The sequence below is a fragment of the Cyprinus carpio genome, chromosome A21, assembly GCF_018340385.1.
Source record: "Cyprinus carpio isolate SPL01 chromosome A21, ASM1834038v1, whole genome shotgun sequence".
NCBI classification, from domain to species: domain Eukaryota; kingdom Metazoa; phylum Chordata; class Actinopteri; order Cypriniformes; family Cyprinidae; genus Cyprinus; species Cyprinus carpio.
The window spans coordinates 10,599,809-10,618,871 of record NC_056592.1 but is presented as its reverse complement, the minus strand read 5'-3'; the positions used below and the strand labels follow the sequence as shown (position 1 = coordinate 10,618,871).

General features: G+C 37.8%; 1 protein-coding gene across 3 annotated transcripts in view; it reads left to right on the top strand.

Annotated features, from left to right (window-relative positions):
- LOC109060160 (ankyrin-1-like) overlaps positions 1-19,063 on the top strand; it is a 70,357-nt gene that overhangs the window by 46,988 nt on the left and 4,306 nt on the right. For 2 of the 3 annotated variants that reach the window (XM_042778961.1, XM_042778959.1), the window contains exons 12-38: positions 10-108; positions 283-381; positions 472-669; positions 956-1,054; positions 1,162-1,260; positions 1,399-1,596; positions 1,753-1,851; positions 1,983-2,081; positions 2,198-2,296; positions 2,499-2,591; positions 2,689-2,761; positions 3,536-3,556; positions 4,777-4,900; positions 5,020-5,083; positions 5,551-5,663; positions 5,918-6,142; positions 7,305-7,459; positions 7,611-7,822; positions 8,201-8,405; positions 8,680-8,776; positions 9,377-9,605; positions 9,884-10,012; positions 12,221-12,340; positions 13,693-13,777; positions 15,096-15,170; positions 15,271-15,402; positions 15,732-15,890. In XM_042778961.1, coding sequence (XP_042634895.1) covers positions 10-108; positions 283-381; positions 472-669; positions 956-1,054; positions 1,162-1,260; positions 1,399-1,596; positions 1,753-1,851; positions 1,983-2,081; positions 2,198-2,296; positions 2,499-2,591; positions 2,689-2,761; positions 3,536-3,556; positions 4,777-4,900; positions 5,020-5,083; positions 5,551-5,663; positions 5,918-6,142; positions 7,305-7,459; positions 7,611-7,822; positions 8,201-8,405; positions 8,680-8,776; positions 9,377-9,605; positions 9,884-10,012; positions 12,221-12,340; positions 13,693-13,777; positions 15,096-15,170; positions 15,271-15,402; positions 15,732-15,890 — 3,400 coding nt within the window. The remainder of the gene's footprint in view (positions 1-9; positions 109-282; positions 382-471; positions 670-955; positions 1,055-1,161; positions 1,261-1,398; positions 1,597-1,752; positions 1,852-1,982; positions 2,082-2,197; positions 2,297-2,498; positions 2,592-2,688; positions 2,762-3,535; positions 3,557-4,776; positions 4,901-5,019; positions 5,084-5,550; positions 5,664-5,917; positions 6,143-7,304; positions 7,460-7,610; positions 7,823-8,200; positions 8,406-8,679; positions 8,777-9,376; positions 9,606-9,883; positions 10,013-12,220; positions 12,341-13,692; positions 13,778-15,095; positions 15,171-15,270; positions 15,403-15,731; positions 15,891-19,063) is intronic. The other variant, XM_042778960.1, reaches the window with a different exon arrangement.

The window sequence follows — 19,063 nt, the reverse complement described above, 5'->3', positions numbered from 1 at the left end:
GTCTCTTAGTCGGGTCTGACCCCTCTTCATGTGGCTGCGTTCATGGGGCATCTCAATATAGTGAAGAGTCTGCTTCAGAGAGGAGCTTCACCCAACGCATCTAATGTAGTAAGAACTGTATAATCTAATCAGCACCTCTGAGATACCCAACAATCAAATCCCAAAGGCACAGCTATTCTGCTTTACAAATGGGCTTATGTCTTTAGCAACGATTATGGCAGTGATCACAGTTTTCTTTTCAGAGCTAAACGTTTGTGAGTGTGTTTCAATGTGCAATTGCAGAAAGTGGAGACCCCTTTGCACATGGCTGCTAGAGCGGGGCACTGTGAGGTGGCTCAGTTCCTGCTACAGAACAATGCACAGGTGGATGCCAAAGCCAAGGTATGCCAGTCATACAAACTGTTTTATCATCATTTTTTCTTTTGTTTTAAAAATCTCATGTGTCCTCTATCTCACTCTTTCATTTCACAGGATGATCAAACCCCCTTGCACTGTGCCGCTCGAATGGGACATAAGGAGCTGGTGAAGCTGCTCTTGGAACATAAAGCCAATCCAGACTCGGCCACCACAGCAGGTCACACTCCTTTGCACATCGCCGCCCGCGAGGGACACTCCCAAACCACACGCATCCTGCTCGACGGGAATGCACAACAAACCAAAATGACCAAGGTTCTCTCCTCTCAGTTAACCCTTTGCTGAGCCCTGCCTTAAAATGCTTCTGACCAATTATGCCTTGACGTCCAACTGTTGGCGACCATTGGAGTGTGTTTTATAGAAATTATCCGAAAATATGGTTAAAAAAAAACTCCTATGCAAAATTCTGTTAACCCCTTAAAAGTTAGCAGCAGTAACCAAGGTGGGGACAGCTTAACAAACTGTAATTTTCACTAAATGACAACTAAATATTCACATCTTCACCAGCATTTTCAGTGTGTATATCTGTGTTTTCTTACAGAAAGGATTTACTCCTCTACATGTAGCATGTAAATACGGGAAAGTGGATGTGGCGGAGCTGCTTTTGGAAAGAGGGGCCAATCCCAATGCAGCTGGAAAGGTAATTCATCAAGACAAACATCTGATATCTCAGTACTTGTCTGCTAAAATCAGATGACGGTCAGCGGTGGCTGACTGAGGCCATGTGTCTCCTCTTTCTCCTCTCAGAATGGCTTGACCCCTTTGCACGTGGCCGTCCATCACAACAACCTTGATGTAGTCAAGCTGCTGGTCAGCAAGGGCGGCTCTCCGCACATCACAGCGAGAGTAAGATACACGTAAACACCATACCAGATTTGGGACGGCGACTATTATGATCTGTGACGTTAAGGGTTGCATTTTATTTCACACTTTCAAAAGCCGTCCAAGAAAAACAGTCACTTTTAGTTTTCTTCCATTTGACAGAATGGCTACACAGCCCTGCATATCGCAGCCAAGCAGAACCAACTAGAGGTGGCAAGCAGTCTGCTGCAGTATGGAGCTAATGCCAACTCGGAGTCACTTCAGGGCATCACCCCGCTTCACCTGGCGTCACAGGAAGGGCAACCTGACATGGTGGTGCTGCTCATATCCAAACAGGCCAATGTTAACCTGGGAAACAAGGTGAGACGCTGTTTAAGCTTTGGTTAATTGGTATTCGATCTACATCAGAGAGAGAATAAAGAGAACTAAAATAGGTTGAGATGTGTTGGAAGAATATGGAAAAGGATGCATCTAATATTCTCTTGATATCCTTTTTATGTGTGTGTGTTTGTACAGAATGGGCTGACACCTCTGCACCTGGTTGCTCAGGAAGGGCATGTGGGCATTGCAGACATGCTGGTGAAGCAGGGTGCTTCAGTCTATGCAGCCTCAAGGGTAAGACACTTCAATGTGCAGAGAAACACACACACACTCAACAGGGCCATCTGTAAAATGTCCTAGACTTTAGACCTCAGTGCCTTGTGTGATATTTCCTTACCACCCTTTTAAATCTCTCTCTCTGTTAGATGGGCTACACACCCTTACATGTGGCATGTCACTATGGGAACATAAAGATGGTCAAGTTCTTACTCCAGCAGCAAGCACATGTTAACAGCAAGACAAGAGTGAGTGCTACACTTCTGGATGTATTGTAAACACAACACAGGCTTTTCTTTTTGTATAATTTTCAGTGCTAGTATGTACTTCTGCGATCTCATTGTCCCTTATCTTTCTTTTCCAGCTGGGATACACTCCTTTACATCAAGCAGCCCAGCAGGGTCATACAGACATCGTCACCCTGCTGCTGAAACATGGAGCCCTGCCAAATGAGATCACCACTGTGAGCAGACTCCTTTCCCCCATACCTGAAATAACAAATAAATCGTATACACTGCTTGAATGTCTGATGAAGAGCATTTGGTCTGGGTAATTTCTGCTGTCATGCTGCCAGTCCTCTGCAGTAAACATAAGCTGTTATTTAATAATTATCCTGCTGAAAAGAGATGTAAGATTTAGTAACCTGACTGTGTTATCTGCGATAGAATGGGACGTCACCTCTGGGTATCGCTAAGCGGCTAGGGTACATCTCTGTCATTGATGTGCTGAAACTGGTTACTGAGGAATCCGTGTCTATGGTGAGAGCCATTTGCATCTCATGAAACTTTGTCCGGTCTGAATTTGTGCAATATTCGCCATCTGGATTTGTTTATATATTCCCTCTCTGTCCCTCAGATCACCACCGAGAAGCATCGCATGAGTTTCCCGGAGACGGTGGATGAAATACTGGACTTGTCAGAAGATGAAGGTGCGTACGGGTGGCTCAGACTGGATTTAGCCTGAAGGATCATACTGCAGTAAATGGCGCATTAAAGCACTGATTCTCAGCTGCTGTGACAAGGTTTCGGTGCCGTGAGGTTGGTGCTAGATTCTCAAATTAAAAACACAAGCCAGTAGGCAGATGAGGTGGTCGGTCATATCCCGAAAGTGACAGTCCGAAGTGAACCAGAGATTAGAGATGTTATCCCACTCATAGTGCTGCTTGGACTACTTTACTTGACTGCACAAAGTGATTTACACACATAGGATTATTTATGTATATTAAAGCATTGTTTCTATTGCAAAGCATTTTAAGCTCTTTTTTTCACACAGTTATCACATGGCTTCAAAAGAATATAGCTCTTGATCGAACCACTTTTATGATGCTTTCTTATCACTTTAATGTATTTTTTGATGCTTGATAGCCATTGGTCACCACACAATTGTATTGTAAAGAAAAGAGCAGCTTGGACTTCTGCATAATATTTCCTTATGTGTTTTACAAAAGAAAGAAAGTTTGGAAAGACAAAGAATGGACAGAGTTATAAAAGAGATGACTGAATTTTTCATTGATCTATCTATTCCCTTCCTCGCCTCTTATTGTTAAATGTGTTTGTTTCTTCTGAGAGATGATTGATAAATCTCCATTTATTCAGGACTTTAATGGATTGAAAAAACAAAGTGTTTCATGATAATCTAAACCTGCTTTAAATCTACATTAGCAACGCCAGCCTGAAATGTTCCTTCTTCCTTCCCGCTGTAGGAGTTGCTCAGCTAACATTAGGTAGGAGCGTCTCCCTCTCTCTGGCTTGGTTGTCCGGTTCTCAGTGGTTCGTGAAACATGTGCCTCCATTTCAAGCACTCTCATCTTGTCTCTGGCCCTCAAGTCTCTCTAACCACTCTCTATTCTAACATGTCGCTTCGTGTTACTACGGCGTCGGCCCCTCATCATCGTGTAGTCATGATGTTTCTTTTCCTTTACTGACAGTAAAGTGTTTGTGGATCCATCATTGACAGGACTGCATCCAAAATTACTTTGTGTTCTCAGTTTGCTCCAAAGATGTTTCTTCAACTATGGACACTTTTGGCCCTGTGCATTAAATATACACACTTAAAACTTTTTGCTGCAAGTCAATTTCTAACATTATATTATATTATATTATATTATATTATATTATATTATATTATATTATATTATATTATATTATATTATATTATTTTATTATTATTTTATTTATTATATTATATTATATTATATTATATTATATTAAACTTTTGCTTTCTGCTTAAGTTTAATATAATATAATATATATATATATATATATATATATATATATATTTTTTTTTTACATGGGTAAAACAATGAAAGTTTAACAATAAAAGGTATTTTAAAAACTATCAAAAATAAATAATGAAAACATCAAAAAATTATACAAAATAGAACAACGCTGAAATGTGTTTGTTTTAATAAAAAATCAACCGCTGGGACACAATAGAGCCCATAGTTGAAGAAACACCCAAAGATGAGGTTCTCTTTATCCAAACACTATGGGAGTCACACTGGGAGTGGATAATTTTACTAATTGACTAATGATGATTATTTGAGTCAGCAGAGGGCTCCAAAATGAACTGTCACAGTGGTTGTTTTACGCGGCTCTGAACACCTGTGATTAAGCCCCTTCAGTAACACCAAACTATCTCTCCCATGCAGATTAAGTGTGATCTTCTCTGCACTACTGGGCATGCCCACTTCAGTAACCAGTACCATGCAATCTGATTGAGTATCTTGATTTCTTCATATTTTCCATTGGCTCTGTGTGTGTATGACTTCATTGCTTGGACTTGGTGAATAAGTGAAGGTTCTTCTATGTGCTCGACCGGGAATGATGGTGGATTGTGAATGATGAAATAACTTAAAATAAGCTTTTCTTCCTTTTTATTAGTCCTTATTTTCCTGCAAACCTCCTACATCAGTGTCTCTGACATATTTTGTGCTGTATGTAGGTGATGAACTTCTCGGGATGGACGGGGCTCGCTATTTGAAGCTGGATGACCTGAAAGACCAGGATGATGATTTTCTGTCCCCCAAGAAAACCCTGAGAGACTTTGAGAGTGGGATGGGCACGACGTAGGTCACAAGAGTACAATGCAACAAAATTGTCCTTTGGCTTAGATTCTAGAACAAAAATAAACACTTTTTTTTACTTTTTTAAGTTAGATTACAAATATCTCCTTCATTCTCTCCAGACCTTACTCACCTGCAATTCCCAGAATTCCATGTGTGTCACCTGAAACTGTCATGTTGGACCAGGTATTGTTTTTTTCTGCTTCATGTGCTGAAATAAGAAATGTTCCTTACTAAAAAATCCAGGTCTGGTGGTTTCTAGCTGGTCAGCTCTTTCTCAGTTCTCAGTTCAAAGGCCTCCCACTGTCCACAACAAAATTCAAAAGCCCCCTTAGCCCTAGGTTTTTATAAAAAAAAAAAAACTTTTCAATATATGGTCAGTCCTAGACATTGGCTGAGGTCCCCTAGTGGACTCCAGCCTGGTAGACCATCTTTTCCAAGCTTGTTAGGACAGGTAGACCATCTTAGCAAAGCTGGAACGAGCTTGAGTTAGTTAAACCTTTTCCAAAACAGTTTAATCAGCTGTTGTTACCCGGTTTTCCAAGCAGAGTTGTCTCTTTCTCTCTCTTAGTCTCATAAAGCTGCCATTGTATCTCTGTTTGTGTGTGTGTCTTTGTGTCTGTGTGATCTGTGCTACTCCTGTGTGTCTGCAGTACACACCTGTCCCTTTGCCAAAGGAGTATGACGAGGACTCTCTAATCCCCAGTAGTCCAGCCACAGAGACCTCAGACAACGTTAGCCCAGTGGCCAGCCCCATCCACACTGGGTCAGTGCACATATTTCACATTAAGTCTAACAAATCCAGTAACCAGCCATTACCAACCCTTGCTAATGGCTTCTCACCGCTTTTATCTCCGTATTTATCTGTTGGTCATAAATGCTTATTTTTATACCTGTCTTCACTGTCACCAAGTGTCTAGGAAGTAGGTTCTTTTGGAGATGTTTTAGCTTTATACTGGGCTTCCGGCTGTTTTAAAAAGTTATTGTACCCAGTTTGCTCACTGGCTGGTTGTTTGACAGGTTTCTGGTCAGCTTCATGGTGGATGCGAGAGGCGGGTCCATGCGTGGCAGCAGGCATAATGGTCTGCGTGTGATCATCCCACCGCGCACCTGCGCCGCCCCCACACGCATCACTTGCCGTCTGGTCAAACCGCAGAAACTCACCACCCCACCTCCTCTCGTGGAGGGAGAGGGACTCGCATCTCGTATTATCTCCCTAGGGCCTTCCAGCATGCAGTTTCTGGGGTAAGGGTCTGTGTGTGTGTACAATAAGGATGGCATATGCTTTAACGGTTCTTGATCTGCTATTTTGGTCCCTTAATGATTCAATTAATAATTGCCACTGCAAAAAAAAGTGTATATATATAGATACACTTTTTTATATACACATACACACACACATACACACACACACATACACTTATGTTTATATTTATATTTGCCTATATATATATATATATATATATATATATATATATTTATATACACATACACATATATATATACACTTTTTATATACATACACATACACATATATATATATATATATTTATATACACATACACATATATATATACACTTTTTTTATATACACATATATATATATATATATATATATATATATATATATATATATATATATATATATATATATATATATATATTCTTTTTTTTTTTATTTATTTTTTTTTTTTTTTTTAGTATTTTTGTGTTATTTACCAGTATACAAATCTAAACACTCAAGATAAATTAACTTTAGAAGTAATTTTTTTAAAGTTTATTTTTCTGAATTAAGTTTATTTTTCTGAATCCAGATGGCCTATTTTTTTGTTTGTTTGTTTTGTTTTAAGCTGAATTTTTATTTAATTATTTTTTTTTAAACAAGACTTCTTAAGCAAAGCTGAATTTGTACATTGATATGTCTTGATTTAAGGATGTTTCGATATTTGTACCGAAAGCCAAAAAAAGATTATAAAAACTGCTATAAATACAGAATGAAAATAATTTTTGTGAATACATCTTACTGAATTCACTCAGAATCTAGTTATCAAATAAAGATATTTTCAGATTTCTGACAACAGAACAATAATAATAAATCATATAATCATATCATATCATGTAATAATTATTATTATTATTATTATTATTATATAATGTACATTTAATTGACCTATTTTAATGTCTACTATTCTACTGTATTTTTATATTACTAATATTATTTTTATATATGGTTTATATCATTTTTATGTATAGTTAGGGATTTATGAAATGTATATTCTTCTTGGATATTCTTCTTCTTTTCTTTCTATTGTACTGCTGTGCCAAGTGGAATGTTTCCTATCAATCACTGAAGGAACAATACAATACTATAACAAATGCTTCTGCACTTTCCTATCATCTCTTTCAGGCCGGTGATAGTGGAGATCCCTCATTTCGCGTCCTTGAGCCGAGGTGATCGGGAACTAGTGGTTCTCCGAAGTGAGAATGGCTCCGTATGGAAAGAGCATCGAAACCGCTATGGCGATGATGTTCTAGAAACCATCCTTAATGGCATGGATGAAGGTAGTTTTACTGAGAGGAATTCCCATAAGTCTTTTATAGTTTTATTTTCTCTTTCAGTTATGTAGCAGACAAAATACATCACTTTACACTGCACCAATAATTTCGGCAGGACTGACATTATGACCTTGTTTTCTCTGGGTGCCTTCATCAGATCTGGAAAGTCAGGAGGAGCTGGAGAAGAAAAGAATCCGCCGCATCATCTCCACAGACTTCCCTCTCTACTTTGCTGTGGTGTCACGTATCCAGCAGGAGAGCGATCTTATAGGTCCGGAGGGAGGTCAGCTGGCAAGTAAGCTGGTACCCCAGGTCCAGGCCATTTTCCCTGACACGGCGGTCACTAAGAGGGTCCGACTTGGCCTACAGGTGAAATTTCAGGACATTTTAGGATGTAGAAAATGACAGTGAAGCAATATCATCACATGATAATGAGTTTATGATTCATACAGAATTTACAGAATATATGATTACAGCCCCATAAGCCCGCTCAAACCAAACTTGCACATAATCAGCACTCATAATGTGAGTTCAAAAAAAGTTACCTTTGTTAATAACGTTGATAATTATGTATTGTAGGAGAGATAATAATAACAATTATTATTATTTATAATAATATACTAATGAATAAAAAATATTGTTTCAAGTTTGCTGTAAATCCAGCAGAGAATAACTGAAAATGATTTTAGCAATAAATGATTTATACATTTTTGTGACTTTATTTCTTTTCCTCTTGTCTCTACCCAGGCCCAGCCAATCCCTGATGAGTTGCTGACTCGGCAGTTAGGAAACCAGGCCACATTCAGTCCCGTTGTGACAGTGGAGCCTCGTCGACGAAAATTCCACCGACCAATCGGGCTGCGTGTCCCTTTACCTCCATCCTGGAGGGAGAGTCCACGCGATGCCGGTGAAGGAGACACTACTAGCCTCCGCCTCCTCTGCAGTGTTATTGGTACAGTCCGGTCCCGATCTATTTCAAAGAAAACATTGTCTGAAATTAATATTTATGTTTTGGAGAAAGGCAGATTGTTTTGAATGCCAGTCTTTTTCAGCCTCAGCCAGATTTGATGTAGCTGCCCTGCCAAGCTGCTTGGAAAAGGCTGAAACAGACTGGTGTCCTGCCTGGAGAGGGACACTGGGATAAAGATAGACTCAGCAAGTTCATTCCAGATGGTGTTGGTTGAAAAAAAAAAATGGATTTATAAAAAGCTGTAAACCTTCTGCAGGTGGCACTGCTCCCGCTCAGTGGGAGGACATCACTGGCACTACCAAGCTCATGTATTCCCACAACTGTGCCAACTTCACCACCAATGTGTCCGCAAGGTGAGACACAAAAGCACACAAGAATAGAGCACCCAGGGGTGATTTTATTACTAAACAGTTGCACCAATTTGTGAATTGCATTGTATTTTAGTACAAAAATGCATTTTATTAACTAACTACCTACACTAGTCACTATATGTGCTTTTAACTAGTCACTATATGTGCTGAAACAGCACTGCATCACGAATATTATAGTATATAAATTGCTCATTATTCACAAATCTCAGCACTTTTGTTTTGTTTGCTTTAATTAGCTTTTTTCAGTTTTGTTTTCTGTGCTATTACTGCTATTACCATCTTTAAAAAAAATAGTAATTTTGGTTTTGTATTGGTTTTGTTTGTATCCACTTTCTAGTGAAAATTGCAATGTAAATTCATGAAGCGTTTGCTTCAAATCAGACAGTGTGTGCAAGTAAACAATGTCATCACTATTGCAATTCATACTTGCTGAAGTCACCTCTCAGGTTCATGGTAGCCACCACTACAACCCATAGAACTGTCACGCATTTGTATTATATGCGTTTACAAGTACAAATAGTCTCATGTGACCCTGTTTTCTGATCTCTATAGTACGTGCATCTGTCTTCTGTTTCGCTGCAGGTTCTGGCTGGCGGACTGTCCACGAACGGCGGAGGCCGTGACCTTCGCCAACCTGCTGTACCGTGAGCTGATGTCAGTTCCATACATGGCCAAATTTGTGGTATTTGCTAAGATGAATGATGCCAGAGAGGGCCGTCTGCGCTGTTACTGCATGACCGATGACAAAATAGACAAAACCCTTGAGCTGCATGAGAACTTCTCTGAAGTGGCCCGCAGCAGGGACATTGAGGTTAGCAAACATCAAATCATATATATACATATATGTGGTATCTATGTATATATACACTGCACTCAAATAATATTATATATATATATAGATATGTGGGGTTCTATGTATATAATATCTAAAGAAACGGGATCAGTAAGATATTTTTATAATATCTAAAAAATGAAATGCATGTTTATGATGCAGCAGTGTACAAAAATGAAACTCATTAATGCTAAGTCTCTCTGACTCCGTCTGACTCACTGCTCTCCTTGTGTATCTCCTTCCTTTTCCACCCACAGGTGATGGAGGGGATGCCGCTACACTTAGAATGTTCCGGAAACCTGGTGCCTGTGAGAAAAGCTACCCAGCAGCCCCGTAGCTTCAGTTTCCAGGCCTTCAGAGACAACCGGCTACCTGTCTCTGTAAAGGTACATTCATTTGTCTTTCCCTTATTTATTTCTGTCTGTCTGTAAGCGTGTCTTAGGAAATATAGGCTGAGAAGTTCATGCCAACTTCCCTGTGTCAATAATTCACTTTTTTTTTTCAACCTACACATATTTTTGTTATTGAGCGTGTCATTCTTGTGTGTGTGTGTGTGTGTGTGTGTGTGTGTGTGTGTGTGTGTGTGTGTGTGTTAGCTTTGTTAACCACTTTGTCTGATCATCTTGTCTGTTTTATGTATTCCCTAATGTCTTCATTGGGCTGCACATGGATTCAGTAAAAGCATCATTAAATCAAAATTGTAATATGGCCTAGTGCGACCCCAGAGTGTGTCATAATCGTAAGCTGTGTAGAATGTGGCTTGGTTTTGCATTTTGCACTGCAACTTCCATATATTGTTAACTGTGAACTCAAAGTGCTTCAGGTTCACATTAATGTATATTTTTACATTAGTGTAATTTCAAATATTTTTGCTACTACAAGTTATTATGAAAATCTAATAATGTGACTCTGGGTCACAGGAGAGGAGATAACAGTAAAAAAATTATAACTGAAATTTTTTTTTACTATTTGTTACTATTTTTTTTACTATTTACAATAAATTATATTATTGTACTAGTCTAGATAATTTTAATAAATATTATTATAATAATCATAACTGATTATTATAATTATATGTATTAATGTTATCTGGACTATTATTATTATTATTAATTAAAAGAAGAAGATGAAGAACGATAGTTATGTAGAATTTATTATGTCAAGTTAGCATGAAAATCTAATAATGTAGAAATATTACAGAAAATGTTTTATATGTTATAATAAATTATTTTATTTTCTAAACAATATTAGTAATCATATTTAATATTTAATTTATAATAATAATATTAATTATAATCATGTTCATGTGGTATGTTTTTCAAAAATAAGTGAAAAGTGGACAAAAAGAAATAAAGTGGACAAAATTTATGTCCAATTATTCTAAAAATCGAATGATGGGTGGGTCACAAGAGAGGAGTTGAAAGCAGGAGATTATATTAAAGAAAATTATTTTTACTATTTTATATATTTTTGATTTTTACTGTTCTAGATCATATTAACTAATAATTATTAAAATAATTATTAATAAATTATATTCAAATATTAAATTGTTTTGACTACTACTAATAATAATGTTCAAGTGGTATTGTTTTAAAAATTGATGTCTGAGTGAAAATGGGACAAAATGAGATAAAGTGGGCAGGAGAGACCATAAAGAAACCTTGCGACTCTTTCAGGTGCCACTTCCAGTGTACATACAAAAGAAACTGGGTTCTTTTTAACTCAGTTTACTTTTCAGTCACTTTCTTTTTAAGAGGAGTTAAGTGTGAAAACCCTTAAATGGTACTGGCAGTAGAGTGTGGAAAAAACATGTCTTAATTTGTAAAAAAAAAATATATATATATTTTCCTGCTGTGCGTTTAATGTGATGTTGTTGTTTTTTTCCCTTTAAATCAAATACAAATCCGAGATGTTAAATCTTTATAATATTGCAGTTGGAATCACATTGGCAATATTTGTCAATATTTTTTGTCGAAATGGTGCAGCCCTAGTCCTCAGTGTCTCTAATTTCCCCCAGTGCTGTCCTTCTCTCTCCCTTCATTTCGATGTCTTGTCATTGTGGCTTCCACTCTTTCTGTGATCGGTCAGCCTCAGATGAGCTGCTCTGTGTTGTATTTTTAGTTCTGTGGTTTAGTTGTTCACCTCGTAACTGTTGTATTATTCTTGTGAGCATGCCCTTAACTCTTTCTCCTTCTAGCCTGCTTGCCAGTCTATTTGCCCGCCTGTCTGTATGTCTGTCTCACTGTCTCTCTCTCTCTCTCTCATGGTCACTCTCTTATTGTCTGATCTCACAGACGGCCAGGTAAAAGTGAAGGTAAATCTCTCTCTGTCTCTCGCCTGCCTGTGGACTGCCTCCATCCCCTTCCCCACCTCCCGTCAACCTGTATGAGTCACAGCCGGGCAGCTGCTCTGTCTAACACTCTTTAATCTTTCTCTTTCTCTACCTCTCTCTCTCCTCTTTCACTCCCTTTATTCATTACCCCCGCTCTTTTGTTCTCATTTGACCCTTCGCCTGGTTTTCACCCCTCTTTTATCCTGTTCTCCTCTCTCCATCTGTTCCTCCCTCTATCTCTCCATTTCCCCTGGCTCATCAGGTGAGAGATGCCAATAAAGAAGCCACCGGGTTCCTGTCCTTCCTGCGCAAGTCCACCAAGTACGAGGACACGCAGCACGTGCTGTGCAACCTCAACATCACCATGCCTCCCTGCGTCAAGGTGCTGTCGCTGTTCATTTCCTATGTGATCTGTAACACTTGCACATGTACTCATGAACTCTGTTCAGACAAAACTAGTTTGCGCATCTGTGTTTTTGTCACTCAGCCTTGGTAAAGATTTCAAAGCAAATTCCCTGCTGATTTTTGGGCTGAATCCAACTTGGGAGACCTCTGATAAATCCAATCCTATGTGTATTTTTCAAAACGTGTCAAACCCGTTTGACAAAAATTAATCTTATTGTGCCTCCTGGTGCACAGTCATTAGGAAATGTAGAATTTTTGTCAACTTTCTTGATAAGTAGCTGTTGTTGGTTAAAGGACTACCTGAAATCACATTCAACATGAAAACAAAATTAATTTAAGACTGCAAGCAGCGATGAAAGTGCCCTTACACCCGGGCTCACTGCAAACAGGTGGCCCTAGAAGAACAGCGAACGTTGAGCAATATGCTTTTAAAGTGGTAAATATTTGTGCCAAATTTACATTAATGCATTTAGCAGACGCTTTTATCCAAAGCGACTTACAGTGCATTTAGGCCATACATTTTTTTACCAGTATGTGTGTTCCCTGGGAATTGAACCAACAACCTGCTAACGCAATGCTCTACCACTGAGCCACAGGAACATCAAATCCACCAAAATTGCCTGCTGCCAACAGGTGGCGTTATGATTATAACTGAATACTGGCATGTATATGTCTTCAGGCCAGGACTCTTACCAAACATATGAAGTTTGGGGCAGATCGGACATTGCATGTTTAAGTTAGTGTAAAACAAGTAATTTCCGGTTGCCAGCAGGTGGCGCTATGACTATAAATGAATATTGGCCTTAAGATGTGTTCAGGCTAGGACCCTTATAAAATGTGTGAAGTCTGGGGTAGATTAGGCATTGTATGCATAAGTTACAACAACTTCCTGATTCATAGTATTAATGGCATGCTTTAGCATTGCCAAGTGTTGCTAGCAAGTTTGAGCATATTTCTAACATGTTTAGCACACAATGGCATTTCTGTGTTGTTAGTAGTGCATAACAGTGTAAAACATGTCACTTCCTGTTGCCAAAAAAATTAGAACACAAGAAAAACAAAAGTATGTGGCGTGTTGCATTTCATCCCATTTTCATATCAAATGTTCATCAAATAAGCTTATTTGCACATTTTGGAAAAAAGGGAATAAAAGGATGCAATTGGTGTTTCAGATGTGATATTGTCTTGATTTCTCTTCCTGAGTACTACAACACTTTCAAGCTATTTTTATACATGAGCACTTTGCCTTGATGTCAATGTACATGCTCCAATAAATACTGTATGAAAGAAAAACTACAGCACTGTATTTACTCAGTATTTTTGTCTTAGGTGGTGGGTAGTGACGAGCGGCGGAGAACGTTGACCCCTCTCGCCCTGAGGGAGAGGTACAGCGCCCTGAACGAGTCTGGCCTGGGTAAGACATAGTGGCACCATGACGCGTCCCCTCAGCTGTGGAGGAGGGGGGGCTTCTGAATGCTGTGCCCATATCCTTGCTTCTATACCTGCCCACTCTCTCATGCATGGCTGTGACTGGGCATTGGATGCTAAGCACTGCTCTCTTTTATGAGGGTAATGCTGGGATTGCACTCAGACGGGCTGCAACTTATACAAACAATTCAAAGAAATGGGCGGCCGTTATATTTACTGAGCGAATGAGCAGTAATGTAGCGCATGATGCTGGTTTGATTCCAGCATAAATACTCTTAGCATGGCAAGCTCCAGCTTTGAGAATGAAACTGCCTGTTGTGAGGTGTTGAAGGTGGGGGAGTGATTATAGAAAGGGTCCAGAAGGTTCGAAGTGGTTTTGCCCTCCAAAACACATCAGATCTTCATTGTTCTCGAAGCAGATGAAGCCAACTAATGTATGTAGAGCGCAGATTTTGACCAGGTCTTGGTAAGTGATGACCAATGTTATAGTTTCAGTCACCAGTTATAACTAATCTAGGTCATTTTACTGTATCTGGGAAATTTGACAAGATGTTTTACCGTATAGCGGCTGTAATATTTCCATGACATTAATTTCATATACAGTTCTCAACAAAAACTATAGATGCTTTTCTAGAAGAGGCTGTTTTCTTTACTTTCCTGTTATTCAGATCTTTATTAACAAGATCTTGAACATGTTCATTATTCATGTACAAACATAAGTATACACTACTGATCAAAATTTTAGGGTTGGTAAGATTTTTTTTTTTTTTTTTGAAGAAATTAATACTTTTATTCTGCAAGGATGCATTCAATTGATCAAACATGACAGTACATGTATGATTTTAATGTCAAGCAGTTTTCAACATTAATAATAATATAAAATGTTTCTTGAGCAACAAATCAGAATATTAGAATGATTTCTGAAGGATCATGTGACACTGAAAACCGTTATTTAAAATTGTAGTAATGTTTCAAAATATTACGATTATTACTGAATTTTTGATCAAATTAATGCAGCCTTGGTGAGCATAACTTAAACATTAAAAAATCTCACAGATCCTTAACTTTTGAATGGTAGTGCATATGTTCAGTTATTTATATATCACAGATAAGACCATTTATCTACTAACCCCAAATATATTGTTATTGTGGTCTATTGTCTATTTTGTATTACGTCTCTTGGGTTTTTCAGTGAAAGCAACAGTGAAATATATGTTATCCTCTAGCATAGCTGGTTATGTTATTGAAGTGGTTCATTATTGGACTGTCTGTGGAAACAGTGATTTATTTTGTCTTTGATTCAGCCACTGTGAATGCCACAGAGAGAACCGAGCTTAAGATCACAGTAATAGCAGAACAGCTGGGACTGAGCTGGACCGGTAAGAGCTTTACTTCTTGTATGTATCTCTTTTCATTACCTCTCATTTTTTTCCCCTTAACTCACATTCTGTAAGTGCTTTCGTCTGTTTTCGTTTGTAGAGCTTGCGAGGGAGCTGCAGTTCAGTGTGGATGACATAAACCGGATCAGAGTGGAGAATCCCAACTCCCTCCTGGACCAGAGTTCAGCTCTGCTCAACCTGTGGGTCAGCCGAGAGGGAAAGATGGCCAAGAGTGAGGATCCATAATTAACGCTCTACATCTTTGTGGCTTTATACATGTAATTTATACATAACTGTTTATTATCATCAACCTAGATGAAAACTATTGAATTAAAAACCCTGAACTGGAATAAAATAATCAACGGAAGGTTGACATAAAATTAAAACAAAACTAAAATAAAAATAGTGGATGAACAAAAAATAAGAAAGAAAAGTGAACAAACAGTCAAAATTGCAGTATTTGCAGTATTTATTCATCATTGTAAATGTTAGTTAATAAAAATACAGCTTTCATGTCCTGTTTCCTTATATTTGCATACTCTTCCATCATCATATCTTCAGTGGAGAACCTTCATGGAGCTTTGAAGAACATTGACCGGGCAGATATTGTGAAGTTTCTGGAGGCTCAGGCTCCACAGGTGCTTCCCGAGGCGGCGGAGGAAGGAGCCTGCAGACTGGCTGATCGTGACTCCGCTCTGCTTTCCCCTAGTGTCGTCAACGGTAAGAACAGACTGCAGCTTGCACTGATCTTCTAATCTGGACTTTTATGAGTGAAATGACATTAGACACCAAGTAAACCAATGCATAGATGTTTGAAGCTGCATGGGTTGGCCACGAATTGCATACTATCTCGAGTCTCCCAAAATCCTGAGCATGAAACGTAGGTTAAAAGAACGTCTGAGACAGGATTTAATGAGAATTTTTTCCAGTTTTTCTTTTTCTTTTTTTTCAATGATGAATCAGGCATGCCATGGCAATGCTATGATCCCCGCCGTTTCCATTCATTACTAAACAAACCTTTCAGTACCGACAAATTGTCATGTGGTGGCATTACTTAACATATATGAAATTTCAAGTCTCCTTGAATACAACAGTTACTCACGGAGTATTACAAATGGTATTATAGCAAATGCAAATGTGAATGGTATTATATCATATACATATTGCAAATATTTATAAATAATTGTGCAATTGGAAAATAATATATAAAGGGAAACAATGACATTGGGAATTTTTTTTATTTATATATTTATTGTAGATTTTATATTTATGGATTGAAGTATGCAAAATTGACACAGGACAGAGCAGTGGTGCAAGCAAATGCAGAGAGTGAAATTGTAGCAGTTATACTCCAGAAAACAAATCAAATGTGTTTTGGGGTACCAACGTGTTTTTTTATTTATTTTTTTAAATATGCCAGTGAGGAACAGATAGGAGTATGTAGGCTCATATGGATGAGTAGTACTTTAAGAGAAAACAACCGGCCTCCATACTTGTGTCTGCGCCTCTCCGTCTCTCTTTTCCTCCTTCTCTCTTTCTCTAAACATGTCATCTGCAGCCCAGCCGCCTTACTCTTCCTCCTCACAGCTCTCCTCTTCGACCTCCGACCTCATAATGACCTCCTCTGGGCCTTCTCTTTTCCTGTCATTCTTTGTTTGTTTTCTAGTTCCCATTTTGTGTGGGAGCTGTGCTGTCTGTAAGCATGCGCATGCTGCTTGACGTGCTCTTTTTTCTCTTTTCTGGAAAAAAATTTACTTGTGAGGCCTTCAAGTAAAAAGAGGCCTTTGTTTATGTTGCTCTATAACAAACTTGTGTATGCATGGCATGCTTTCAATGTATGGGTTTCTTCCTGTGTATATTTTCACTAACTGTTTTCCTGAGTGGTGGTTTAACTCCTGAATTTCAGTAACTTTAGTAACACTTCTTCTCATCTTTGGTGAATATATCAGCATTGTTTTAGCCCCTACTGTTCTGTTGGCAACAGTTTACATAATGCTCTGCAAAATGGATCTGTGACCGTATCATGTTGCAGAAGCATTTTTGGAACATTATGTGTCAACTGATTTATTGCCGTTGGTGTGTTTCAAGCTTGTTTGCGTGTCACACATTGATTGTGTGACACCATTTTCAACCGCAGAGCTCTGTGTTGTTGCTGATGTCATGGACTGTATTCACAAACAAGAAAATTGTGTAGCTATTAGCATCCCCTTGTGGCTAAAATATAACATTTCACATTTTCATAACCTTTATTTTTCAAGGCTAATCCCTTTCTCCTGGCTAAAAGAGACGAAAAATGGCTGTATAAAACAATTCAACAATTGAAACAGCATTTCCATAAAATTATCACGTGCAAAATATAATTATAAGATGTGAATGCAGTCCTAATCTATGTGTGTATGTGTGTGTGAGAGTATGTGTGTGTTTGAGTGTGAATGAGTGTTTGAGTGTGTTTACATTTATTTGCATGCATACTTGTCTGGGTGTGAGTGTGTTTTTAGATTTGTGCTCCATATGTGGCTTTTGTACATAACATTCAACAAAGTTTTTACACATTTGCCACATGCTGTGTTGCTTTTTTTGTATTGGAGTGACAGTAGATTTATTGTGTCTCACAGCGTGTACTGTGTGTGTGTCTCTGAGTCACATGTGTGTATTCTCATTATTGGGGGCACAGTGAAGGTCTCCACTAATTCATCGCTGTAAATCATCCTCATTCTCTTCTTCAATATTTCTTCATTTCTTCTTTTCATTATCATTCCATTACAACAGTAATATATTATCCATCCAACCATTGAACCATCCATGAATCCATCCACCTATATATACAGCTACAGCTTTTGCTCATGTGGTGCCAGTTGTTTGATAAATTAGTAAAACAGCTTAATGCTACAACAAAACTCTTGACAAGCTTTTTGTTTTCTCAACTTTTAGTTCTTGTTTTGTGTTACTGGGCGAGTCTGTCCATATGGATAATTAGTTAAACTTTCTAAATGCGAATAGTAACATTTTATCTGTTTTTAATTTTTTTTAACAAACAATTATTTATTGCATTATATCATGTATTTTTATTTATTTATGTATTAGCATACTTTGTTTAGTTGCTTACATTGCAAAATTAAAAATAATACTTATTAAAGTACAGAGTCATATACTTTTACATTTTAATTTTGGAACAAAAAAAAAATCCATTTGGCTGAACTTTAGCTTCTTAATTTAGCAAAACTTTAGTTGCTTTAAGCATATTAAGTTAGTATTGTATTTTTTGTTGATTATTTCATTGTTTCACAAAAATTAATTTGAAATCAAACAATAATTGCCAGACACCCTGCAGTACTGTGGACTCCCAGACTCCAGCAATATAATACAAAAATATATAAAATAACCATGATTGATGATTATAGTTTAATTACTTTATTGTTTATATTTTTTAGCCTGATTTTTTTTTAATATGTATTATAATATGTACTTGTGTTGTGCTGTAAGAATGAGGTAGTGCATCAAAAAAGTTTAAAGTTGAAAGAGTTAGTCCTTATTAAATCTAAATAATCCAGAATGCTAAAACTATGGTGTGTTCTTATTAATCATGCATCCTATTGCACACATCATGCAAATACAAATTAGTTTTATATAGCAATTCCATATTCATTTGAACAATGCCAGGAATGTGTATCCTACATTATGATCATACACACAAGAGAAAAGCCATTGTTGCATACTCATTAAGTTGGATGTACTGCGTTGCGTGGTCATGTACACAACTTTCATACGTATATGAGAAAGAAAGAGTTGACATGAGTCAATTTTGAATCTGAGCATATTAGTGTGTATGTGGGTGGGGAAGGTATGTTGAAGAAATATTCTGGGTATTCAACAAATTGAACATAACAACATAA